Genomic DNA, 27,806 nt, shown 5'->3' with positions numbered 1-27,806 from the left:
TGAGACTCAGCTGCAATTTCTGTGACCTTTATCATTGCATCCCCGGCGGCACATTTTAAGGAGGCTTGATACAATATCTGAAAAGCAGTACAGTCTTCACAGCTTCAGTTCAGCTTTCACGTTTAGCACATCTTTGTATGGTCCCAGCAGGGGCTCAACCTCTTCCTTCACAAATGTGATCACCTGTCAAGAGAAGAGAGGAGGAAAAAGGAACAATGTAAGGAGCTTCTCCAATGTCCACAAATAACCTATTTCCATGAGGTCTTCCAGTTCCCGTTTGACCCGGCGAGACCGGAGAGGAGGCCGAGATACCAGAAAAAGGAATGTGCCGGGTGGAGGATATTTAGGGTTAGCAAAGAACTGGCGAATCTTCTAACGTCCCGGTTACCACCTCCTCCTGATTACCCTCTCCTCACACCGCCTGGCGAGAGCACACTCGAGAAAGGACGGCCCGAGGGCTGTCACCCACCAAGAGAGGTCAAGCTATCCACCAGGTGCCCTTCTCTGGAAGGGCAAGAAATGCCTCTAGTGAAGGGATGGAAACTCTAGGGAGATTCCCGCCATCGACCCCCGGCCCACGTCCTCCCCCTGGCCTGGAATGCCCTCCCTCCACACACCCCTTCCTTCCTCTCCCCCTCTCCATTCCCCCCATCTTACCTCCTTCCCTTCCCCACAGCACCTGTATATATGTATATGTTTGTACATATTTATTACTCTATTTATTTATCTTACTTGTACATATCTATTCTATTTACTTTATTTTGTTAGTATGTTTGGTTTTGTTCTCTGTCTCCCCCTTCTAGACTGTGAGCCCACTGTTGGGTAGGGACTGTCTCTATATGTTGCCAACTTGTACTTCCCAAGCGCTTAGTACAGTGCACTGCACACAGTAAGCGCTCAATAAATACGATTGATGATGACGATGATATTTATTACTCTATTTATCTTACTTGAACATATCTATTTTATTTTATTTTGTTAGTATGTTTGGTTTTGTTCTCTGTCTCCCCCTTCTAAACTGTGAGCCCACTGTTGGGTAGGGACTGTCTCTATATGTTACCAACTTGTACTTCCCAAGTGCTTAGTACAGTGCTCTGCACACAGTAAGCGCTCAATAAATATGATTGACTGATTGATTGATCTGCCAAGCTAGCTCTCTACCTCCCTTCAAAGCCCTATTGAGAGCTCACCTCCTCCAGGAGGCCTTCCCACACTGAGCCCCCTTTTTCCTCTCCTCCTCCCCATCCCCCCCACCCTACCTCCTTCCCCTCCCCACAGCACCTGTATATATGTTTGCACAGATTTATTACTCCATTTATTTTACTTGTACATATTTACTATTCTACTTATTTTGTTAATGTTTATTTATTGATTTTACTTGTACATATCTATTCTATTTATTTTATTTTAATATGTTCTGTTTTCTTCTGTCTCCCCCTTCTAGACTGTGAGCCCACTGTTGGGTAGGGACCACCTCTGTATGTTGCCAACTTGTACTTCCCAAGCGCTTAGTACAGAGCTCTGCACACAGTAAGCGCTAAATACGATTGATTGATTAATGTTGTGCATTTCGCTTTAATTCTGTTTGTTCTGACGACTTGACACCTGTCCACATGTTTTGTTTTGTCGTCTGTCTCCCCCTTCTAGACTGTGAGCCCACTGTTGCGTAGGGACCGTCTCTATATGTTGCCAACTTGTACTTCCCAAGCGCTCAGTCCAGTGCTCTGCACACAGTAAGCGCTCAATAAATACGACTGACTGAATGAATGAATTCCCAGAGGCCCGGACGATCACCTGTTGGGCTGCTCGGCCAGTGAAGGACGAGGGATCGAGTAAATGCTCCAGGTGCGCGTGGATGGGGCTGAAGTAGGGGTCCGAACGAATGCGGACTATTAGGTCGTTGTCTCCCCCTTCCTGCTTCACCACCGCAGCCGCCTCCTGGGAAAGGATGCGGATCTTCTCGTGGCATTCCTGGGGGGGAAAGATCACAGCCACCTCAGCTTGCTGCCCGCAGTGGGTGTGTGCCAACCTCAACAACCGCCAGGTACAGACTTCACAGGTTAGGGTTCTTGGGCAGCTGAAAACACACTATTTCGTTACACGCCAACACCTTCCCCTTGCCTTCTAAAGTCCCAGGGACCCAACGTAATAACAAGGAGGATGGAGTGTTTACTAAGTGCCTACTATGTGCTAGGGCACTGTGCTAAATGTTGGGACACAAAATAATCAGACACTCCCTGTCAGATACAGGGATCGGAATCTAAGAGGTGGGGATAGCAAGTACCCTTTCCTCCTCTGACCACTTAAGAAACTGAGGTACAGAGTCCCTATTTACACAGAAAGCTATTGGCATTTCTCACTGTACCTCGACCTTGTCTATCTCGCCGCCGACTTCTCACCCACATCCTACCTCTGGCCTGGAATGCCCTCCCTCCTCATAACAGACAGATAAATGCTCTCCCCCACTTTAAAACCTTATTGAAGGCACATCTCCTCCAGGAAGCCTTCTCCTCTTGTCTCCCACTCCCTTCTGCGCCGCTCATACTTGCTCCTTCATTCGTCCTCCCTCCCTTTTCTACAGCACATATGCATATCGCTGTAATTTATTTATCTATTTAATAAATGTCTACCCCTCTGTACATATTTATTATGGTTGTACATATTTATCTATTTATTTATTTATTTATTTTACTTGTACATATCTATCCTATTTATTTTATTTTGTTGGTATGTTTGGTTTTGTTCTCTGTCTCCCCCTTTTAGACTGTGAGCCCACTGTTGGGTAGGGACTGTCTCTATGTGTTGCCAATTTGTACTTCCCAAGCGCTTAGTACAGTGCTCTGCACATAGTAAGCGCTCAATAAATACGATTGATGATGATAAGCTTGTTGAGGGCAGGGAATGTGCCTGATGTTATACTGTACTCGCCCAAGGGCTTAGTACAGAGCTCTGCACACATTAAGCGCTCAATAAATAAGATTATTACTATTAACAACAGAAATAATAATATTGGCAGAGCTGGGCCTAGATTCTGGGTCTCATGACTCCATCCCACCGGGCCATGCTGGCCCCATTTCTATTCCCTCAAACCCTCCCATGACCTGTTTTATTCCCCTAACCTCTCTCAGGAAAACTAACTGCACTGACTGTTCCTTTGACCCATGAAGCCCAATTCCACCCAAGACTCTGGAGCTGCTCTAACCTTTTAGCAAGCCTGAACAAAGCAAAACAGCTAACAGAGGTAGTTTTTTCTTTTTTAGGTCTTTTAAAATGATATTTGTTAAGCACTTACTATGTACCAGGCACTGTACTAAGTACTATATATGTATATATGTTTGTACGTATTTATTACTCTATTTATTTTACTTATACATATCTATTCTATTTATTTTATTTTGTTAATATGTTTGGTTTTGTTCTCTGTCTCCCCCTTCTAGACTGTGAGCCCACTGTTGGGTAGGGACCGTCTCTATATGTTGCCAACCTGTACTTCCCAAGCGCTTAGTACAGTGTTCTGCACACAGTAAGCGCTCAATAAATACGACTGATTGACTGATTGCAGGGGTAAATACAAGTGGACACAGTCTCGTTGCCACAAAGGGCTCACATTCTCACAGTCTAGAGTCCCATTTTAGAGTCCCCTCCTTCCTCTCCCCCTGCCTTACCTCCTTCCCTTCCCCACAGCACCTGTATATATGTACATATGATTGTACATATTTATTACTCTATTTATGTATACATCTTTATTCTATTTATTTTATTTTGTTAATATGTTTTGTTTCGTTGTCTGTCTCCCCCTTCTAGACTGTGAGCCCGCTGTTGGGTAGGGACCATCTCTATATGTTGCCAACTTGGACTTCCCAAGCGCTTAGTACAGTGCTCTGCACACAGTAAGCGCTCAAGAAATGATTGAATGAATGAATGCATTTTACAGATGAGGGAACTGAGGAACAGAGAACCAAAGTGACTCGCCCAAGGTCACACAGCAGATGAGGGTGTAGAACCCAGGTCCTCTAATTCCCAGGCCTGGGCTCCTTCCACTGGGCCACACTGCTTCTCAAGTTAAGAAAGGTCTTTCTCAGGGCAGAACAGAGGCAGTGCACCCACCCCATCGCCACAACCCCGGGAGAGAAGGGGCTACGGAAGAACAGTTGAAACAAACCTGGCGATTCTCCCCGGCTTTCACCATGGCCATAATGATGTTTTCGGTTGCCATGAAAGGCAGCTCGTGACGAATGCGCCGCTCGATCACCTGCAAGAAGAGCATGACCCTTCTCCTCATCGTCGTCGACTACAGAGCGCTTACCCTAAGCAGGTCTGAGCTGGGCCCGTGGGAACCTGCGCCCAAAGGAAAAGATGTGGCCCCAGCCCTTAAGGAACTCCCAGTCGAATGGGAAAGACAAGCCGACAATTGGAAGTGTGCACTAGGTATAAGGGTTAGAGCAGACAGAAATGATTAAAAACGCAAGCAGAAAACAAAATGACTACGATACAAAGGGTGCCGCAAAGGGGGACGTTGACAAGAGGTGAGGATTAATTGGGGACTTAGCTGGAGGGAGGGGAGGGGGAGCCCCCCAAAAAGCAGGAAGATTGGAGGGTACTCACTCTGTACTTACCAGACTGAACCCTCCCCTTCCCCCTCCCCCCCCGGCCCTAGCTCCTTCCCCTCCCCACAGAACCTGTATATATGTTTGTACAGATTTATTACTCCATTTATTTTACTTGTACATATTTACTATTCTATTTATTTTGTCAATGATGCGCATCTAGCTTTACTTCTATTTATTCTGATGACTTGACACCTGACCACAGGTTTGGTTTTGTTGTCTGTCTCCCCCTTCTAGACTGTGAGCCCATTGTTGGGTAGGGACTGTCTCTATATGTTGCCAACTTGTACATCCCAAGCACTACTCTGCACACAGTGAGTGCTCAATAAATACGATTGAGTGACTGAATGAATGAACATACCTCCGCAGGGACAACAGCCCAATCTCTTGCTAAATTGACAGCAGGGAGCACGGAAACCCTGCCTCTCTGCTCTCGCTCTGCAGCCCTGCAGACACCGTTTGCTAGGTTCTGCACCTTACAAAGGTCACCTGCCTCCGGCAGCATCCTCTAGCACTACCCTTTCCCAGTCATTTTAGCCTCAATGAGTGACTCTTTTAAGTCACTGCTTTTAGGATTAAAAGCAGTTCTTTTAATCTGCCGCTTCTGAATTCCCCTCGGCCCTCCTTTGCTTCTGCGGGACACAAAGAAGAGCGGGGTGAATCGCTTGTGTTCAAAAGAGATTTCTGGACCGTCCCGGTGCCAACTCTCTTAGCGAGCAGGAAAAAGCGTCCCCCCTCTGGCGCCAGATGATCCGTTTTCCACTACGGTTCTCCTACCTTGGGATATACCACGAGTCCTTCAGAGATGTTCTGCAGGGTGTTTAGGATGGTATCCGCGGTGAGGAAAGCTTCGGACAGACAGATCCTCCTGGGAGGGAAGCAGCCAACGAGGCGAGATCAGACAAGAGGGATGCTCGGACCCAGAAAGCGCTGCGGGAGATGTAGCCGCTCCCGGGCCCTGACCGCCTGACCCTCTGAGGAAGAACAAGCGCTTAGTACAGTGCTCTGCACACAGTAAGCGCTCAATAAATACGATTGATGAGGAAGAACCGCCGGGGGGGCAAACCTGTTGGCGCTGTCGTCCAGGGTGCGTTCGAACCACTGGACCGAGGCCGTCTGCAGAGGGTTCATGATGAGGGTCATCAGGTGGCGTGCCAGGCTGCAGCATCGTTCGGCGCGCATGGGGTTCCGTTTGTAGGCCATGGCGCTCGAGCCTGCCCGGGGAAGGACATGGGGATTTATTTATTTATTTTACTTGTACATATCTATTCTGTTGATTTTATTTTGTTAGTACGTTTGGTTTTGTTCTCTGTCTCCCCCTTTTAGACTGTGAGCCCACTGTTGGGTAGGGACTGTCTCTATATGTTGCCAACTTGTACTCCCCAGGCGCTTAGTACAATGCTCTGCACACAGTAAGCGCTCAATAAATACGATTGATGATGATGATGATGATGATTTTGTTAATATGTTTGGTTTTGTTCTCTGTCTCCCCCTTCTAGACTGTGAGCCCACTGTTGGGTAGGGACTGTCTCCATATGTTGCCAACTTGGACTTCCCAAGCGCTTCGTACAGTGCTCTGCACACAGTAAGCGCTCAATAAATACAATTGATGATGATGATTTTGTTAATATGTTTGGTTTTGTTCTCTGTCTCCCCCTTCTAGACTGTGAGCCCGCTGTTGGGTAGGAGCTGTCTCTATATGTTGCCAACTTGGACTTCCCAAGTGCTTCATACAGTGCTCTGCACACAGTAAGCGCTCAATAAATACGATTGATTGATTGAGTGATTGGTCTCAGCGCCTCCGTGGGAGCCCCGAGGGGGAGGGTCTGCTGAGCTAGTGACCACAAGCAAGCCTCACTCACCGATCTGGTTCTTCTCAAAGGGCTCCTCGATCTCCTTGAGACTGGCCAGGAGACGTATGTCGGTGCAGATCTGGAAAAGACGAGGAAGCAAATGAAGCGAGCGAGAAGGGGGGTTGTCCCATGCCCCCAAATGTCCCAAGGCCATCAGAGGCAGAATATGGACCGGATGGACCCAGCAATAGGATTTTAAGGTTCCCATCACGTGGCTTTGTTACCAGACTAGCCTGGGGCCTTAGCCCACCACTGGAAGAATCCCTCCAAGTGAATCGACATGCCTCCCAAATCGAACCCGACGCTCTGAATTACAAGCAGTGGCCTGACCCACACTACAGGTTTTGGAAGAAAACCACCTGATCCCAGTGGCCTTCTGCTCTGGGACACAAACCCCTCACCTTGTGCACGGATGCCCCCAAACTGGACAGCACGGACACCACCTCAATATCTACTTTGCGGGGATACGTCTGTCCTGTGACGAGGAAGACCCTGGAAACAAACAACCGCGGGCCAAAATAAGAAATCTCCGGAAAACAGGGCCCTTCTGGAGCCTTGCATGACAGAATGGTCTTGGCAGCACCGGAAACAAAGGATCACCATCATCATCATCATCAATCGTATTTATTGAGCGCTTACTGTGTGCAGAGCACTGTACTTAGCGCTTGGGAAGTCCAAGTTGGCAACATATAGAGACAGTCCCGACCCAACAGTGGGCTCACAGTCTAAAAGGATCATTTTGAACTGCAGCAGAAACTCTCACTCCCCGGCTGGCTGGTTTCTAAAATGCTGTTTAGTCCACGTTTCCCTACTCAAGAACCTCTGGTCGCTGCCCATAACGGAAACTCTTTATCACCGGCTTCAAAGCATCAATCGGATCCCCGCCTCCACCTTACCTTGCTTATTTCCAATTATAACCCAGTCCTCAAACTTTGCTCCCCTAAAGTCAACCTACTCACTTTACCTCGATTTGCCACTGACCCCTTGAACAAACCCTCTCTCTGGCCTGGAAACTCCCTCCCTCTTCACAGAGAAGCAGCGTGGCTCAGTGGAAAGAGCCCGGGCTTGGGAGTCAGAGGTCATGGGTTCTAATCCCGGCTCCGCCACATGTCTGCTGTGTGACTTTGGGCAAGTCACTTCACTTCTCTGAGCCTCAGTTACCTCATCTGTAAAATGGGGATTAAGACTGTGAGCCCCACATGGGACAGCCTGATCACCTTGTATCCCCCCAGCGCTTAGAACAGTGCTTTGCACATAGTAGAGAAGCACAGAGAAGCAGCGTGGTTCAGTGGAAAGAGCACGGGCTTTGGAGTCAGAGGTCATGGGTTCAAATCCCAGCTCCGCCACATGTCTGCTGGGTGACCTTGGGCAAGTCACTTAACTTCTCGGAGCCTCAGTTACCTCATCTGTAAAATGGGGATGAAGACTGTGAGCCCCACGTGGGACAACCCGATCACCTTGTATCCCCCCCAGCGCTTAGAACAGTGCTTTGCACATAGTAAGCGCTTAACAAATGCCATCATTATTATTATTATACACAACAAGCCACTACTCTCCCCACCTTCAATACTTCATTAAAACCACACCTCCTCCAAGGGGCCTTCCCAGACTAAGTCCTCATTTCCCCTACTCCCTCTCCCGCCTGTGCACTTGGATCTGTCCCCTTTAAGCACTTGATATTCACTCCACCCTCGACCCCACAGCACTTCTGTCTATACACATATTTTATTTGATTGTGTATCTCCCCCTCTACAGTGAAAGCCCCTTGAGGGCAGGACCCGTTTCTAAAGTCTCCGTTGCACTGTCCTCTCCCAAGCGCTTAGTACAGAGCTCAGAGATTGATTGGCGGCCAGTGTGCTGCTATCTGGGGGGAGCCTGAGTCACGCCCACAGACCGATGAGGCACCTTGGAAAATTCATCACGGAAAACAATCAGCTGGGTGGAGGGAAGGGGTATCTGGGCCGGAGGAGGCACCTCTTCCGGAAAAAGGGAAGCAAGGAGAAGAAGGGCCAGGGACAGGAGAATCCCAACCCGGGGAAGGAGCAGAGGGATGAGGCTCCATCTGGAAATGCAAAAAAGGGCAGCTTTAGATGGTCCCGACGACGTATGGAAAGGGTGTGCTCCCATACCGTTTAAATCCCGCTTTTTCTGCCACCTTCCTCTCCAGTTCTTCCACCTAAAGGAGAAAACATCGAGAGCCGGTTAAAATGAGGGAGAAAGTACGAAGGGAGGCATTATTATAAACAACAAACCACTACTCTCCCCACCTTCAACATTAAAACCACACCTCCTACAGTGAGGAGTCAGAGATCACGGGTTCTAATCCTGGCTCCGCCACAGGCGGCACAGAAGGGAGAGGGAGTAGGGGAAATGAGGACTTAGTCTGGGAAGGCTTCTTGGAGGAGGTGTGGTTTTAATGTTGAAGTGGGGAGAGTAGTGGTTTGTTGTGTATAATAATGCCTCCCTTCGGACTTTCTCCCTCATTTTAAGGCATTAAGGGAGGCATTTCCTCGCTAGTCTGAACGCTCGGGGATGTTTGTCCCCGTGAAACCTTTTTTCCCCCCAATCTGCCCCTTAGAGAAGCAGCGTGGCTCAGTGGAAAGAGCCCGGGCTTTGGAGTCAGAGATCACGGGTTCAAATCCCGGCTCCGCCAACTGTCAGCTGTGTGACTTTGGGCAAGTCACTTAACTTCTCTGTGCCCCAGTTACCTCATCTGTAAAATGGGAATCATGACTGTGAGCCCCACGTGGCACAACCTGATCACCTTGTACCTCCCCAGTGCTTAGAACAGTGCTCTGCACATAGTAAGCGCTTAATAAATGCCATCATTATTATTATTATTTGAAACCCAGGCTTCTCCCGTGTCCCTTCTGCAGGAATTATGTGGAACCCCATAGCCCCGGGGTGTAAGCAAGCCACAAAGATGGAAGACGGCAGTGGTCGCTGAGTCCATTCCAGTTTGAAATGACTTCTTGACCGCCTCAAGCTCACCCATCGGGCCGGGACTAGTCCTCTCACTCCCAGGCTCTTTCCACTAGGCCACACTGCTCCCTTTCCACAATGCCTGGTCCTCTAGGAACGACTGTAATGGAGTCCATTTCCGCTTCCATTCGGGGTTTCCTTTCAAACGGGCACAGGCAGCTTGTTTGATTACCTTCTGGTGATCACCCTCAAAGAGCTGCAGGAAACTAGCTTGGGTGCCGGTAGTACCCTTCACTCCCCGGAATCGCAGGTCATCCCGGGCTCGCTTCAGGTTCTGTAAGTCCATGCAGAGATCCTGGATCCAGAGGCAGCAACGTTTCCCCACAGTGGTCAGCTGAGCGGGCCTGAAAGCAACAAATACCGGCAACGATGGAGAACCAAGCCAACGCCTCATCTCACAACCACCGCACACCCTTTCCTGATAATAGAAGCCTCCAACCTCCTTGAGAAAAGCAGCTCAGGTCCTTGATGCAGAGGTGAGGACACATTGAAAAGAAAGAATTCTTTAGTTTAACTGACAGCTAAGGAGAAATAAGGGTGTTCACAGAAAACAGAAGGCTCTAAGCACCAAATCAATCGTATTTAAGTGCTTACTGTGTGCAAAGCACTGTACCAACTCAGAACACAACACTGGAGAGTGTGACTTAGAGAGGGGAGTGTATGAGGTGAATTCAGGCAGGATCAAAGGAACATGTGGTGACATTCACCCTTAGCTCATTAATAATAATAATGATGGTATTTGTTAGGCGCTTACTATGTGCCAAGCACTGTTCTAAGCACTGGGGTAGATACAAGGTGATCAGGTTGTCCCACATGGGGCTCACAGTCTTAATCCCCATTTTACAGATGAGGGAACGGAGGCACAGAGAAGTGAAGCGACTTGCCCAAAATCACACAGCTGACAAGTGGCGGAGCCGGGATTAGAACCCATGACCTCTGACTCCCAAGCCCGGGCTCTTTCCACTAGGCCACGCTGCTTCTCACTAGCACTGCACAGGGAACCAACTGCAACACAGTTACTAATGTTTACGGGGAAACAATTTCAGCCATTGCAAACGGCTTCTTAGCACGGTGCTAACTTGGACTGGGAGCCCCACGTGGGACAGGGACCGTGTCTGACCTGATTACTTTTAGTACAGTGCCTGGCACATAGAAACCACCTAAATAACACAACTATTATTATTAGATAATGTTAGAAAATGAAGACCGTTTGAAACCTATTTTTTTTGTCTCCCGCAACCTTCTCGACTCTCCCTTGGTGTGACATTATTTCAAATCATCTTCATCACCGCATGCCTGTATAATTCAAAGGGTGATGAATTTCAACTCTCTTTTCCCTGACACCAGTGTTTCTGCAGAAGAACCTCCAACACTTCTCCAGCTTTTATCAACTGCCTACCTCATGCGCCAACTTAAAATAGCCTGGATGTTATATTTTCAAAATGCAGATGACAATAATAATACTTTTGTAGTATTTGCCAGGCACTGTTCTACACACTGGGGTGGATACAACATAATCAGGTCGGACATGGGGTCCGTGGGGGATGGAGAACGGGTATGGAATCCCCATTTTAGAGATAAGGAAACTGAGGCATAGAGAAGTTAAGTGACTTGCCCAAGGTCACCCAGCAAGAACTCAGGTCCTGATTCCCAGGCCCATGCTCTTTCCACTACAGCATGCTGCTTCCCCAGATGATCAGGCTATTCTGGGCTTCAAGGGGGCTGCAAGAATAAAATAATAACCCTGATGATTGTGATATTTGCGAAGTATGTTCCACGCACTGTACTAAGCCCTGAGGTAATAATAATAATAATTATGGTATCTGTTAAGTACTTACTATATGCCAAGCACTGTTCTAAGTGCTGGGGTAGACACAAGGTAATCAGGTTGTCCCATGTGGGGCTCATAGTCTTAATCCCCATTTTACAGATGAGGTAACAGGCACAGAGAAGTTAAGTGCCTTGCCCAACATCACACAGCAGACAAGTGGCGGAGCCGGGAATAGAACCAATGTCCTCTGACTCACAAGCCCGTGCTCTTCCCACCTAGTCATCATCAGTCGTATTTATTGAGCGCTTACTGTGTGCAGTGCACTGTACTAAGCGCTTGGGAAGTACAAATTGGCAACATATAGAGACAGTCCCTACCCAACAGTGGGCTCACAGTCTAAAATGGGGAGACAAAACCAAACATACTAACAAAATAAAATAAATAGGATATGTACAAGTAAAATAGAGTAATAAATATGTACACGTCTGCTGCTCCTCTAAGACAATCATGTCAGACACAGTTCCTGTCCCAAAAAGTACGAGGGAGACGATGGCCTAGCCATTGCAGAGAAGCAGCATAAGCAATAAAATTGCTTCTAGACTGCAAAACTGCTTCAAATTTTTCTAGACTGTGAGCCTGCTGTTGGGTAGGGGCGATCTCTATATGTTGCCAACTTGTACTTCCCAAGCACTTAGGACAGTGCTCTGCACACAGTAAGCGCTCAATAAATACGATTGAATGAATGAATGAATGAATAAGACCCATTCGCCAGAACTACCTACAAATCGTGCCTAAGCATGAACTCTTTACTGGAAGCTGACATGTCCCTGCAACCGTAAATCCATCACTGGAAGCTGACAGGTTCTCCCCTGAACTGTGAACCCTTCTGGAAACTGATGGGTCCCCAAGAGCACCCGTCATTCAGCTCTTTCTAATGTTTCCACCAGTGTGAAAGAAAGCCAGAACCCACCTCAGCTCAGCTCTGGGAAAAGAAAAAGTACCTGGATGTGTGCTCTGGGGACGGGAGGAGGTCATTTGGTGACTTCCCTGCCCAAGTGGGGCTGAGCTGCCAGCTTACCCCCACCATTTTAAACCTTGTTAGGCACCTGGTAACTTCTTGAGTGGCCAGTTGACCGCGCTCCCTGAAATCCTCCTCACTTGCCACTGTGGCCAATGCTTCCCCTCTCCATCCCCACACAAGCCAGCTAGCCTGTGAGTTGGCAGAGCCTGGCGGCATTCTGGTTAGAGGACTGTTTTTTTTTATAACCTTCAGTACCATTTTTCTTGGTTCACCTTTGCCCCCACACTGGAGAAATGGCAACTCTTCACACTGACGTTTCCTTCCTGCTGCCCCTCTAGAAAGCGGTTGTGGTTTCCATTTGTTTGGAGTGTGGCCTGGGGGCCTGGAGGCCCTGGGAGTTGCTGAAAGAAAGGGCAGCCTGGTGGTTGCCACCGGGGAGGGACTTCACTCAGAGTCAAAAATCTCAGAATAATGTCCAGGTTACTTACTGGAAATGTGTGAAGCCCAAGGTGGGAAGTTCAGCATACTTGGTAGCAAAATCGGTCAGCCGGGAGATCACTCTGGCAAGCTAGAGGGGGAAAGAAAGCGTTTGGGAGAAGAGGAAAGAGACATTACATACCCTAGAGGGTCTGCCGATTAGGAGACTATTATTATAGCTATAATTGTCTTTATTCAGGTGGTATTGACACCCATCTACTTGTTTTGTTCTGTTGTCCGTCTCCCCCTTCTAGACTGTGAGCCCGTTGTTGGGTAGGGACCGTCTCGATATGTTGCCGATTTGTACTTCCCAAGCGCTTAGTACAGTGCTCTGCAAACAGTAAGTGCTTAATAAGTGCCATTATTATTATTATTATAGCTATAATTGTCTTTATTCAGATGGTATTGACACCCGTCTACTTGTTTTGTTCTGTTGTCCGTCTCCCCCTTCTGGACTGTGAGCCCGTTGTTGGGTAGGGACCATCTCTATATGTTGTCGATTTGTACTTCCCAAGCGCTTAGTACAGTGTTCTGCACACAGTAAGCGCTCAATAAATACGATTGAATGAATGAATGAATGAATGAATGAGACGGAAAGGCAGATGCAATGCTAAACAATCTACACCCGCGTGTCCCGCATATATGCCAAGCCTCTGTTGAGGCTTGGTTGGACCTATGCCAGTCAAGCCTCCAAATCTACCCACAGATAGTCTGTGAGCCCACTGTTGGGTAGGGATTGTCTCTATTATGTTGCCAACTTGTACTTCCCAAGCGCTTAGTACAGTGCTCTGCACACAGTAAGCACTCAATAAATACAATTGATTGAATGATTGATTTAGTGCCCTGTAGCCGGCAGTCTGTCTCAGAAGATCATGCCACCTAAATCCTACACTTACAGAAATCGAATGCACTAGAAGCATCACTTCAATCCCACAGGACTTTGGGGTTCGGCCACCCTCCGCGGCTTCAATCTCCTGACTGAACGTAAGGTTTTGCCGAGGGACCGGAAGGTATTTAAGGCTCCTCGTTTGGGAGGGTGGTGGAAGTACAAGTTGGCAACATATAGAGACGGTCCCTACCCAACAGTGGGCTCACAGTCTAAAAGGGGGGGACAGAGAACATGGGTCCTCTGGCCGACCCATGTTTTCTGCCACTCTCGTTGCCCGACCACATCAAATGTTCTCACAGACTGTGTACCCCCGACAACCGCTCTGGGGTAGCCACAGACGTACATTGCCATCCTTTGTATTTCACGATGGTGCCTCTATCAGTAATATCCTAACCACACCTGATGGGGTGGGAAAAGAGAATTATGCACCATTAACAATCCAGTCCCCATTGGGTGTGCATATAGCTTGCCCTCTGTCTTGCTTATATCGCCTACTGCTGTTTTTGAATCCCCCGTAACTTCTCCATTTCCTTACCTGGGGCAAAAGCAGGTCGAATGCGTCACGTAAAATTATGAGATCCTGGAATGGGGAGAGGGGTAAAGAGAAAGGACAATGGTTCAAGCCGCAAACAGTTTTCCTTTTTTACACTTATTCCAAACAAACAGAGCACTTGTCAGCAACCTCTCCCTGTCCAAAGGGAATCTTCTACATCTGTAATTTATTTATTTATGTTAATATCTAGGCTGTGAGCTCATTTTGGGCAGGGAACATGTCTGCCAAATCTATTGCATTGTACTTTCCCAAGGATTTAGTATAGTGCTCTGCAGACAGTAAGCACTCAATCAATACTACCGATTGAAAAAAGGCACCAGTGTTCAGCCTCTGGATTCAGCCTTCATTCACAGTGGCGTGTTTTTTTTTTTTTAATTAACGTGCTCAGGAAAAAAAAATGACCAGAACAGTCAGAGAACCTATCTACCCAATGTTTGGTTCAGTGCTTGGCAGACACATAGCAAGCACAATGCAAATATCACATCACGGTTATTATTCCTAAGCATCTCCAATATTCCTGGTATAAAAACAGACAAGGCTCTAAATCAAAAGAAGGAGCACGGCCTATTGGATAGAGCACAGGCCTGGGAATCAGAAGGACCTGGGTTCTAATCACGGCTCTACCACCTGTCTATTGGGGGACCTTGGTCATTTCACTTCTCTGGACCTCATCTATAAAATGGGGATGAAGACTGCATGCCTCAAGAGGGTCAGGGACTGCGTCCAACCTACTTATCTGTGGGCAAGGACTGTTTCTCTTTACTGCTTAACTGTACTTTCCAAGCGCTTGGTACAGTGCTCTGCACACAGTAAGCACTCAATGAATACAATTGAATGAATTAATATCTACCCCAGAGCTTAGAATAGTGCTTGGCACACAGTAAGCACTTAACGAGTACCATAATTATTAATAATAATAATAATAATTATTATTAAAAGCCAAGTTTTTCTGATGTGGGCAAGGTCTGGCAAGGTTCCTGACTAGGGTAAAGCAAGCACCAGCGTACAGTGTTATCACCAACGAAGCAGGATGTGGCCCCGAGATGGATGATGCCGGCAGCTTTGGGGCAGCAGAGGGCAAAGGTGTGTACGTGGGCCATCACGTCGTGCCGAAGCCGTTTCTCCTCCTTGGCCGCCGTCTCGTAGTCGATTTTGTCCACATTTGATTTCATCTCCTCAAGCTGTTCGTCCGTAATCGGCAGTCCGAGCTCCTGCAGGACAAGACAACCCAGTCACGTTGGTTCACTGTTAAAAGCTCTTCAAAAGAGGCTTGACGTTTATCACTCGCATTTTCCCCTACACTTCCGTTGGGGCAAGCTAAGAATGCATGTTTCTTACGCTGGCTGAAATTTTCAGTGAAAGCCCTAATTTCCCATTTCTGGCCCTTATATTGTAGTGCAGCATTTAACATCACGCTTTTGTTATGGAACAGGAATTAAGAATGAATTGCAGCTGGAAAGGTAGCTGACTTCTTGCAGTACAAGGCACTGGCTAAGTAGAGAATAACCACTTGACGTTCTCTGCCCACAACGAGCTTATAAAACAAACACGGAACTGGAGTGGTCGAAGGAAATGGTTGGATACACATTTATATAAAAGTGCTAGAGTTGGCAAGAGGGGTGATATAGCTCAGGGTGCTGGGAAATTAACTAGGCATGGTTTTTTTGGACAGAAGCAGTGTGCCATAGTTGACAGAGCACAGGCCTGGAAGCCTTAGGGACCAAGGCTCTAACCCCGGCTCTGCTACTTGTCTGCTGTGTGACCCTGGGCAAGTCACTTCACTTCTCTGGGTCTCAGTTCCCTCATCTGAAAAATGGGGATTACGACTGTGAGCCTCATGTGGGACATGGACTGTGTCTAACCTGATTAGCTTCTACGTACCCCAGTGCTTAGTACAGGGCTTGGCACAAGGTAAGCGCTTAACAAATCTATTAAAAAACAAGCCTTTTAGGAAAGGCCTCCTAAAATCACTATGGGGAGAGCTGTGGTCTGTCTGATGTCACCTGTATATATGTTTGTACATATTTACTACTCTATTTATTTATTTTACCTGTACATATCTATTCTATTTATTTTATTCTGTTAGTATGTTTGGTTTTGTTCTCTGTCTCCCCCTTTTAGACTGTGAGCCCACTGTTGGGTAGGGACCGTCTCTATATGTTGCCAACTTGTACTTCCCAAGCGCTTAGTACAGTGCTCTGCACACAGTAAGCGCTCAATAAATACGATTGATTGATTGATGTGGGAAGGGAGCTCTAAGCCGTGACGGAGGGAATGGAGGTGGGAGAGCTTGAAGAGTGGCTTGGACAGAGTAAAGAAGCCAAGCTGAAGAAAGCAAATAGGGATAGAGGAGCCGGAGAGTGGAGAGCCTTGAAATGACTGTTTGATTCATTCATTCAATCGTATTTATTGAGCGCTTACTGTGGGCAGGGCACTGTACTGAGCACTTGGGAAGTACAAATCGGCAACATATAGAGACGGTCCCTACCCAACAACGGGCTCACAGTCTAGAAGAGTCTGATGTAGAGACGCACAGGAATCCAGGAACGTGTCCACCAACTCTGTTGCACTGTACTCTCCCAAATGCTTAGTACAGTGCTCTGCACACAGTAAACACTCAATAAATACCATTGATGATGATGAGACGAGGGCTGAGTGATGCGTCACGTCCATCCACCGATGTCTAGGATAAGAGGTCGGAGGACCTGAAGGAGGTTAATGAAATAGTCTAGCAGTGGCAAGACCAGAGTTTCAATCCAGGGTCGTAGCAGTTTAGGGGGAAAGGAAGAGGAATCAATCAATCGTATTTATTGAGCGCTTACTGTGTGCACAGCACTGTACTAAGCGCTTGGGAAGTACAAGCTGGCAACATATAGAGACAGTCCCTACCCAACAGTGGGCTCACAGTCTAGAGGAAGATCCAGAGATGTTGTGCAAAAAGAACCGACAGGATCCAACAGGAGGCTGGGCAACAGTTAAGCGTCACAGCTGACACCAAGACTGCAGGTTTCTGGGACAGAGAAAATGGTGGTGTTACTGGCTGAGATGGGAAAGTCAGGAGGAGGAGTGGTGGTGGTGGGGGGGGATGAAGAGTAACATTTTCGACAGTGCGCCGGATTAAGTTAAGAGCCTTTTTGCATCCTTCACTGAGAAAAGTCAATCTGAGTGCCACCGCTGATTGCTCTAAGACAAGCTAGGCCTGAAAAGACAAGTATTAACTTAAGTCCCAGATCATCATCATCATCATCAATCATATTTATTGAGCGCTTACTATGTGCAAAGCACTGTACTAAGCGCTTGGGAAGTACAAATTGGCAACATATAGAGACAGTCCCTACCCAACAGTGGGCTCACAGTCTAAAAGGGGGAGACAGAGAACAAAACCAAACATACTAACAAAATAAAATAAATAGGATAGATATGTACAAGCAAAATAAATAGAGTAATAAATATGTACAACCATATATACATATATACAGGTGCTGTGGGGAAGGGAAGGAGGTAAGATGGGGGGGATGGAGAGGGGGACGAGGGGGAGAGGAAGGAAGGGGCTCAGTCTGGGAAGGCCTCCTGGAGGAGGTGAGCTCTCAGCAGGGCCTTCAAGGGAGGAAGAGAGCTAGCTTGGCGAGTGGGCAGAGGGAGGGCATTCCAGGCCCGGGGGAGGACGTGGGCCAGGGGTCGATGGCGGGACAGGCGAGAGCGAGGTACGGTGAGGAGATTAGCAGTGGAGGAGCGGAGGGTGCGGGCTGGGCAGTAGAAGGAGACAAGGGAGGTGAGGTAGGAGGGGGCGAGGTGATGGACAGCCTTGAAGCCCAGGGTGAGGAGTTTCTGCCTGATGCGCAGATTGATTGGTAGCCACCGGAGATTTTTGAGGAGGGGAGTAATATGCCCAGAGCGTTTCTGGACTAAGATAATCCGGGCAGCAGCATGAAGTATGGATTGAAGTGGACAGAGACACGAGGATGGGAGATCAGAGAGAAGGCTGGTGCAGTAGATCTAGGTGGGGATTAAAATTTCACTTAAATTCTCCTACACCAGAAGGAGAAAGAAGTGCTGTCAGAACTTCAACTTGTTGTGGACAGGCAAGTTGTCTACCAACTCTGTTATACTGTATTCTCCCAAGTGCTCAGTACAGTGCTCTGCTCAGAGTGGGCGCTCAGTAAATGCTATCGATGATGGCTTCAACTGCCGGCAAGATGTTGGGAGATAATGTCCTCCACTGAAAACAGCAGGTGGCAGCCAATCCATAATTCAAGCCCTGACCCCAGGCCATTTTCTCTTTTAGAGTCAATTTCTCAGACTGCTTATCCATTTCTCTGAATTATTAAATCGAATTTATATTTATAGAACACCTTTCCCCATATTATGGAGATTTCTACCAAGCGCAGGATTTCTTGGAGACTGACTAGATTTCTTGGAGCTGCTACGCAGCGTAGCGGGGTGAGCGATGTGGATTGAAATGAGGCACAGAAATTGAATAGGGTGAAAAATTCCCAGAATTTTTTGCACTGTAATAATAACAATAATGATTGCATTTGTTAAATGCTTACTATTTGCAAAGCACTGTTCTAAGCACTGGGGGGGGATACAAGGTGATCAGGTTGTCCCACTTGGGGCTCACAGTCTTAACCCCCATTTTACAGATGAGGGAAGTGAGGCATGGAGAAGTTAAGTGACTTTGCCCAAAGTCACACAGCTGACAATTGGCAGAGTTGAGAAGCAGCGTGGCTCAGTGGAAAAGAGCCCGGGCTTTGGAGTCGGAGGTCATGGGTTCAAATCCCTGCTCCGTCACTTGTCAGCTGTGTGACTTTGGGCAAGTCTCTTGACTTCTCTGGGCCTCAGTTCCCTCATCTGTAAAATGGGGATGAAGACTGTGAGCCCCCCGTGGGACAACCTGATCACCTTGTAACCTCCCCAGCGCTTAGAACAGTGCTTTGCACATAGTAAGCGCTTAATAAATGCCATTATTATTATTATTGTTATTTGAACCCATGACCTCTGACTCCAAAGCCCATGCTCTTTCCACTGAGCCACACTGCTTCTCTACCACTGTACCTACCCTAGGGCTCAGTGTGATGTTTGGCACACGGTAAGCCCTTAATAAAAATGGGAATTCAGGATTTGTTCCCCTCAGACTAGAAGCGCCGGGTAGAACGGGGCTTGTGCCTGGCTTGATTATCTTCTATCAACTCCAGCGCTTAGTACAGTGCTCAGCACAGAATAAGAGCTTACCGAACACAATTATTATTCACTGCAATTACCACTATTAGAAATGATAGGCTTTTGCTTTACTTTACCCACCCTCCATCCCTCCAGACAGTTTAAGACCCCGGTGGGGAAAACCACAGGAGGGACACTTCCCCTTGAATTTAACCTTCTCTGGCCGAAAATGATTGAGAAGTAGCAGGTGCTAGACATAGCAGTCTCTACCTTCCCTCCTTCCAACGGGACTGTAACCCCTCAGGAATGGGAACATGTAGCTAAAAATTGCCATTCAGTATCAGAAGGCTTGCCAGGCCCTCAGCTTGCCAGCACGTGGGTGGGAGTGAGGAGGGAGATGGGATGGGGGAGAGTTTTTGGAAAGCTGTTCCTCTTCTCCCCCTCGTCCCCCTCTCCATCCCCCCGTCTTACCTCCTTCCCTTCCCCACAGCACCTGTATATATGTATATATGGTTGTACATACATATTTATTACTCTATTTATTTATTCATTTATTTATTTTACTTGTACATTTCTATCCTACTTATTTTATTTTGTTGGTATGTTTGGTTCTGTTCTCTGTCTCCCCCTTTTAGACTGTGAGCCCACTGTTGGGTAGGGACTGTCTCTATGTGATGCCAATTTGTACTTCCCAAGCGCTTAGTACAGTGCTCTGCACATAGTAAGCGCTCAATAAATACGATTGATTGATTGATTGATTGATTCCCCTCCACACAGAAAGCTCCGTGTAGGACAATCCAAGGGATAAAAGGCCGCCTTCAGGACAGGCAATCAGAGGCCTCTCAGGGCTGGGCCGACCTCATGGCCCAGAGAAACATCGTGGTTTAGTGAAGAGATTTAGTGGTTTAGTTAAGCGCTTAGTACAGTGTTCTGCACACAGTAAGCGCTCAATAAATACGACTGATGATGAGAGCACGGGCCTGGAGTCAGAAGGACCTGGGTTCTAATTCCGAGTCCACCGCATATCTGCTGTGTGACTCGGGACAAGTCGCCTCGCTTCTCTGGGCCTCGGCTCCCTCATCTGTAAAATGGGGATTAAGAGCGTGAGTCCCATGTGGGCAGAGACTGTGTCCGACCTGATTAACTTGTATCTACCAGCGCGCTTTGAACAGAGCTTGGCACATAGCAAATGCTTAGCAAGTACCATTAATCAATCAATCAATCGTATTTATTGAGCGCTTACTGTGTGCAGAGCACTGTACTAAGCGCTTGGGAAGTACAAACTGGCAACATATAGAGACAGTCCCTACTCAACAGTGGACTCACAGTCTAAAAGGGGGAGACAGTTGTTGTCTCCATTATTGTTAAGTACATTATTGTTATTATTATTATTAGCTATTACTATGCGCTGTTGAAAACATTGTGCGCAGCACGATAAGATGCTGAACCGGGATTCGGTAAACTCCAGAAGCATCCGAGCCAGCCTCAGCCAATCCTTGAGCCCTAGCTTCATTCATTCATTCATTCAATCATCATCACCAATCGTATTTATTGAGCGCTTACTATGTGCAGAGCACTGTACTAAGCGCTTGGGAAGTACAAATTGGCAACATATAGAGACAGTCCCTACCCGACAGTGGGCTCACAGTCTAAAAGGGGGAGAAAGAGAACAAAACCAAACATACTAACAAAATAAAATGAATAGGATAGATATGTACAAGTAAAATAAATAGAGTAATAAATATGTACAAACATATATACATATATACAGGTGTTGTGGGGAAGGGAAGGAGGTAAGATGCGGGGGATGAAGAGGGGGACGAGGGGGAGAGAGGGGGACGAGGGGGAGAGAGGGGGACGAGGGGGAGAGAGACACTGTGAGCCCACTGTTGGGTAGGGACTGTCTCTGTGTGTTGCCAACATGTACTTCCCAAGCACTTAGTACAGTGCTCTGCACACAGTAAGCGCTCAATAAATACGACTGATTGACTGATTGCAGAGCACTGTACTAAGCGATTGGGAAGTACAAGTTGGCAACACATAGTGACGGTCCCTACCCAACAGTGGGCTCACAGTCTAGAAGGGGGAGACGGAGAACAAAACAAAACATATTAACAAAATAAAATAAATAGAATATGTACAAGTAAAATAAATAGAGTAATAAATACATGCAAACATATATACAGGTGCTGTGGGGAAGGGAAACCGGCAAGGCGGGGGGATGAGGGGGAGAGGAAGGAGGGGGTTCAGTCTGGGAAGGCCTCCTTCCCAGCTTGTCCATCTTCCAGCTCATGCGCAGAACGAGTTTCCTTGAATGAAACTTTGCACTGGGGGGAGCGTGGATAATCAGATGCCAATGCGAAATTCCGCCTCCTTTCAGGATAATGAGAACCTTCGGGCGGGACTTCAAGGCTGTCTATCACCTTGCCCCCTCCTACCTCACCTCCCTTCTGTCCTTCTCCAACCCAGCGCCGCACCCTCCGCTCCTCCGCCGCTGCTCTCCTCACCGTACCTCGTTCTCGCCTGTCCCGCCGTCGACCCCCGGCCCACGTCATCCCCCGGGCCTGGAATGCCCCCAATCCCTCTGCCCATCCGCCAAGCTAGCTCTCTTCCTCCCTTCAAGGCCCTGCTGAGAGCTCACCTCCTCCAGGAGGCCTTCCCACACTGAGCCCCTTCCTTCTTCTCCTCCTCGTGCCCCTCTCCATCCCCCCCATCTTACCTCCTTCCCTTCCCCACAGCACCTGTATATATGTTTGCACATATTTATTACTCTATTTATTTTACTTGTCCATATCTATTCTATTTATTTTATTCTGTTAGTATGCTTGGTTTTGTTCTCTGTCTCCCCGTTTTAGACTGTGAGTCCACTGTTGGGTAGGGACTGTCTCTATATGTTGCCAACTTGGACTTCCCAAGCGCTTAGTACAGTGCTCTGCACACAGTAAGCGCTCAATAAATACGATTATTGATGATGATGATGACTTCCTGAAGTCTCCACTGGCTCCATGACAACCCGCCAGTCACTAACCCCAGCTGAGGATTAAACTTCACCCTAAAACTGTAACCCTGGAAAAAGGTGAGGCGAACAATAAAAGAGCGCCTTTCTCCTGGTGAGCCCTTCTGGGTGAACCTCGAGACTGGTCACGTCTGTCTGCTCCGGGTGACTTTTCTTCGTCGTGCCAAGCAGGATTAACGGGGGCCACAAACCGGGTCCCGAGACTGGAATTCTAGGCCGAGACTGGAATACTAGGCCGGGAGGCAGGAGATTCTCCCCTAACGGGATAAAAGGGCCCCCTCAGGACAGAAAATCAGAGAGGCCTCTCAGGGCTGGGCCGACCTCACGGCCCAGAGAAGCATCGTGGCTTACTGAACAGAGCACGGGCCTGGGTTCTAATCAATCAATCAATCAATCGTATTTATTGAGCGCTTACTGTGTGCAGAACACTGTACTAAGCACTTGGGAAGTCCAAGTTGGCAACATATAGAGCCGGTCCCTACCCAACAGTGGGCTCACAGTCTAAAAAGTGGGCTCACAGTATAAAAAATCCTAATCCCGAGTCTGCTGTGTGACTTTGGGCAAGTCGCTTCCACGGGACTCGGTGGCAAGAGCCCGGGCTTGGGAGTCAGAGGTCGTGGGTTCTAATCCCGGCTCTGTCACTTGCCAGCTGTGTGACTTGGGACAAGTCACTTGACTTCTCTGTGTCTGTTACCTCATCTGTAAAATGGGGATTAATCAATCAATCGTATTTATTGAGCGCTTACTGTGTGCACAGCACTGTACTAAGCGCTTGGGATGTACAAGTTGGCAACATATAGAGACAGTCCCTACCCAACAGTGGGCTCACAGTCTAAAAGGGGGAGACAGACAGCAAAACCACACATACTAACAAAATAAAATAAATAGAATAGATATGTACAAGTAAAATAAATAAATAATGTGAGCCCCACATGGGACAACCTGATACTCTCATATCTACCCCAGCGCTTAGAACAGTGCCTGGCACATAGTAAGCGCTCAACAAATACCATTGTTATCATTATTATTATTATTCCCTAGGCCTCAGTTCCCTCATCTGTAAAATGGGGATTAAGAGACTGAGTCTCATGTGGGACAGAGGCTGTGTCCAACCTGATTAACTTGTATTCACCCCTGTGCTTAGAACAGTGCTTGGCACATAGTAAATGCTTAGCAGGTACCGTTATTATTAACATTAGCAAGTACATTATTTTCATTATTAGCACTTACTATATGCCCAGCACTGTTCTCAGCGAAGGGGTAGTTGCAAGGTAATCCGGTTTTTCCATATAATAATAATAATGGCATTTGTTGAGCGCTATGTGCCACAGTCCTAATTCCCATTTTCCAGATGAGGTAACTGAGGCCCAGGGGACTGAAGTGGCTTATTATTTTCATTATTAGCACTTACTATATGCCCAACACTGTTCTCAGCAAAGGGGTAGTTGCAAGGTAATCCGGTTTTTCCATATAATAATAATAATGGCATTTGTTGAGCGCTATGTGCCACAGTCCTAATTCCCATTTTCCAGATGAGGTAACTGAGGCCCAGGGAACCGAAGTGGCTTGCCCCAGGTCACACAGCAGACAAGTGGTGGCGCCGGGATTAGAACCCACGTCCTCTGACTCCCAAGCTCGTGCTCTTTCCACCAAGCCACGCTGCTTCTCTATTACCATTATTATTAGCAAGTACCACGATTATTATTATTAATTATGGAATTTGTTCAGTGCTTACTATGTGCCAAGCACTGTTCTAAGCACTGGGGTAGATACAAGGCTATCAGGTTGTCCCACGTGGAGCTCGCAGTCTTCACCCCCATTTTCCGGATGAGGTAACTGGGGCCTAGAGAAGTGAAGTGGATTGCCCAAGGTTACACAGCAGACAATAATAATAATGGCATTTGTTAAGCGCTGTGCGAAGCACCGCTCTAAGCGCTGGGGGGGATACAAAGTGATCAGGTTGTCCCACGTGGGGCTCCCAGTCTTCATCCCCATTTTCCAGATGAGGGGGCTGAGGCCCAGAGAAGTGAAGCGACTTGCCCAAGGTCACGCAGCAGACGAGCGCGTGGCTCAGTGTCAAGAGCCTGGAGTCAGAGGTCGTGGGTTCGAATCTGACTCCGCCACTTGTCAGCTGTGTCACTTTGGGCAAGTCACGTCATTTCTCTGCGCCTCAGTGACCTCCTCTGTAAAATGGGGTTGAAGACTGTGAGCCCCACGTGGGTCAACCTGATCACCTTGTATCCCCCCCGGCCCCAGTGCTTAGATCAGTGCTTAACAGTAATAATGATGGTATTTGTTCAGCGCTTACTATGTGCAAAGCACTGTTCTAAGCATTAGGGGGATACAAGGTGATCAGGCTGTCCCACGTGGGGCTCCCGGTCTTAGTCCCCATTTTCCAGATGAGGTCACTTAGGCCCAGAGAATAATAATAATAATGGCATTTATTAAGCGTGTACTATGTGCAAAGCACTGTTCTAAGCGCTAGGGAGGTTCCAAGGTGATCAGGTTGTCCCAAGTGGGGTTCACAGGCTTAATCCCCATTTTCCAGATGAGGTCACTGAGGCCCAGAGAAGTGAAGTGACTTACCCAAAGTTATCCAGCTTACAACTGGCGGAGCCGGGATTAGACTGTGAGCCTGCTGTTGGGTAGGGACCGTCTCTGTGTGTTGCCAACTTGTACTTCCCAAGTGCTTAGTCCAGTGCTCTGCACACAGTGAGCGCTCAATAAATACGATTAAATGAATGAATGAATGAATGAACTCGTGACCTCTGACTCCAAATAATAATAATAATATTAATGATGGTATTTATTAAATGCTTACTATGTGCAAAGCACTGCTCTATGCGCTGGGGAGGTTACAAGGTGATCCGGTTGTCCCACGGGGGGCTCACAGTCTTCATCCCCATTTGACAGATGAGGTCAGAAGTGAAGTGAGTTGCCCAAAGTCACCCAGCTGACAATTGGCGGAGCTGGGATTAAACTGTGAGCCCGCTGTTGGGTAGGGACCATCTCTGTATGTTGCCAGCTTGTACTTCCCAAGCGCTTAGTCCAGTGCTCTGCACACAGTGAGCGCTCAATAAATACGATTAAATGAATGAATGAACCTGTGACCAACTTGTACTTCCCAAGCGCTTAGTCCAGTGCTCTGCACACAGTGAGTGCTCAATAAATACGATTAAATGAATGAATGAACCTGTGACCAATTTGTACTTCCCAAGCGCTTAGTCCAGTGCTCTGCACACAGTGAGCGCTCAATAAATACGATTAAATGGATGAATGAACCCGTGACCAACTTGTACTTCCCAAGTGCTTAGTCCAGTGCTCTGCACAGTGAGTGCTTAATAAATATGATTAAATGGATGAATGAACCTGTGACCAACTTGTACTTCCCAAGTGCTTAGTCCAGTGCTCTGCACACAGTGAGCGCTCAATACGATTAAAGAATGAATGAACCCGTGACCAACCTGTACTTCCCAAGTGCTTAGTCCAGTGCTCTGCACACAGTGAGCGCTCAATACGATTAAAGAATGAATGAACCCGTGACCAACCTGTACTTCCCAAGTGCTTAGTCCAGTGCTTCGCACACAGTGAGCGCTTAATAAATACGATTAAATGGATGAATGAACCCCTGACCAACTTGTACTTCCCAAGTGCTTAGTCCAGTGCTCTGCACACAGTGAGCGCTCAATAAATACGATTAAATGGATGAATGAACCTGTGACCAACTCGTACTTCCCAAGTGCTTAGTCCAGTGCTCTGCACACAGTGAGCGCTCAATAAATACGATTAAATGAATGAATGAACCCGTGCCCCCTGCCTCCCAAGCCCGGGCTCTTTCCACTGAGCCCCAGTGCTTGGCGCTTAACAAATACCAGCCCACTGTTGGGTAGGGACTGTCTCTACCTGTTGCCAGTTTGTACTTCCCAAGCGCTTAGTACAGTGCTCTGCACATAGTAAGCGCTCAATAAATACGATTGATGATGATACCATCATTATGACTGCCAAGCCCGGGCTCTTCCCGCTAAACCGCGCTGCTGCTTCCCCTTTGAGGGTGATGATAATACTAATAATGGCATTTGTTAAGCGCTTACTATGTGCAAAGCACTGTTCTAAGCGCTGAGGGGGATGCAAGGTGATCGGGTTGTCCCACATGGGGCTCACAGTCTTCATCCCCCTTTCACAGATGGGGTAACTGAGGCTCAGAGAAGTTAAGCGACTTACCCAAGGTCCCACAGCAGACACGTGGCAGAGCCGGGATTCGAACCCATGACCTCTGACTCCCAAGCCCGGGCTCTTTCCACCGAGCCACGCTGCTGGGGGGCGGCCCGGGCCCTTCCTTCCCAGCGTGGCTCGGTGGCAAGAGCCCGGGCTTCGGGGTCAGAGGTCACGGGTTCGAATCCCGCCTCCGCCAGTTGCGTGACTTTGGGCAAGTCACTTCCCTTCCCTGGGCCTCAGTTCCCAGCGCTTAGTCCAGTGCTCTGCACACAGTAATAATAATAATAATAACGATGATGGCATTTGTTAAGCGCTTACTATGTGCGAAGCACCGTTCTAAGCGCTGGGGGGGATGCAATGTGATCAAGTAGGCGCTCAATAAATCCGATCGATTGATTGATTCCCTCACCTGGAAAATGGGGATTAAAAACCGTGAGCCCCCCGCGGGCCAACCCGATCACCTCGCAACCTGCCCAGCGCCTGGCACACGGTAAGCGCTCACCATCACCATCACCACCACCACCACCACCACCACCATCCTCCTTCTTCTTCCCCGTTCCCCCCGGCCCGTACCTTCTGCGCGCGTGCCAGCCAGCACCACAGCTTCCTCCAGGTCCGGACCTTGTGCTGCTCGCCGAAGAGGCGGCACATGGCATCGCTGGCATAGCGGGCGGCCAGGGGGCTCCGGTACCGCTCAAAACCCGCCGCCCCTGAGGCCGCCACCGCCTCCGCCGCCGCCTCCGCCGCCATCTTGCGGCCTGCCCTCTCCCACCCGCCGCCGCCGCCGCCGCCGCCACCGCGCCTGCGCAAGGCCTCTTTCCGACTCCTCCTCGTCTTTGCCTTTCCTCTACCTTCCTTTTTCCTTTCCCTCCCCTTTCCTTTCTCTTCCCCCCCCATTTCTTTTTCCTTCCCTTTCCCTTCTCTTTCTTTTCTCTTTTCCCTCACCTTTTCCCCCTTTCCCTTCCCTTTCTTTTATTTTCCCTCCCCTTTCCCTTCCGTGTCTTTTCCCTTTCTTTTCTCCTTCCCCTCCCCTTTCTTTTCTTTTCCCCACCTCTTTCTTTTCCCTTTCCCTTCCCTTTTCCTCTCTTCCCTCATTTTTTCCCCTTTCCCTTCCCTTTCTTTTATTTTCCCTCACCTTCCCCTTCCCTTCCCTGTCATTTCCCTTTCCCTTCCCTTTCTTTTCTCTTTTCCCTCCCTTCTTTTCTTTTCCCTCCCATTTCTTTTCCCTTTTTCCTTCCCTTTTTCTCTTTTCCCTCATTTTT

General features: G+C 48.1%; 1 protein-coding gene across 1 annotated transcript; it reads right to left on the bottom strand.

The window, feature by feature from the left end:
• Nucleotides 1-27,259, bottom strand: ADSL (adenylosuccinate lyase). The gene is made up of 13 exons (XM_038756747.1): nt 27,118-27,259; nt 15,161-15,364; nt 14,136-14,180; nt 12,723-12,802; nt 9,615-9,786; nt 8,590-8,636; nt 6,862-6,952; nt 6,470-6,539; nt 5,674-5,821; nt 5,385-5,475; nt 4,163-4,252; nt 1,795-1,971; nt 1-183 (listed from the first exon to the last, which is right to left on the bottom strand). Exons 1-13 carry the CDS (start codon nt 27,193-27,195, stop codon nt 97-99), a joined length of 1,380 nt encoding a protein of 459 aa, XP_038612675.1. The 5' UTR covers nt 27,196-27,259; the 3' UTR covers nt 1-96.
• Nucleotides 27,260-27,806: the final 547 nt, after the last annotated feature.

This window comes from Tachyglossus aculeatus, chromosome 14 (genome assembly GCF_015852505.1).
Source record: "Tachyglossus aculeatus isolate mTacAcu1 chromosome 14, mTacAcu1.pri, whole genome shotgun sequence".
Lineage (NCBI taxonomy): Eukaryota > Metazoa > Chordata > Mammalia > Monotremata > Tachyglossidae > Tachyglossus > Tachyglossus aculeatus.
Note: the sequence above shows the minus strand (reverse complement) of the source record. Positions and strands in the feature narration are given on the sequence as shown.

Bases quoted from the DNA above. Each gene is read 5' to 3' on its own strand.
- ADSL (XM_038756747.1), bottom strand. From the start codon at position 27,195: ATGTGCCGCCTCTTCGGCGAGCAGCACAAGGTCCGGACCTGGAGGAAG. The intron at 6,540-6,861 runs GTGAGGGGTTTG...CGTCTTTTCCAG, and splicing joins TGGGGGCATCCGTGCACAAG to ATCTGCACCGACATACGTCT. The intron at 184-1,794 runs GTGATCGTCCGG...TTCTCTTGACAG, and splicing joins CTGGCCGAGCAGCCCAACAG to GTGATCACATTTGTGAAGGA.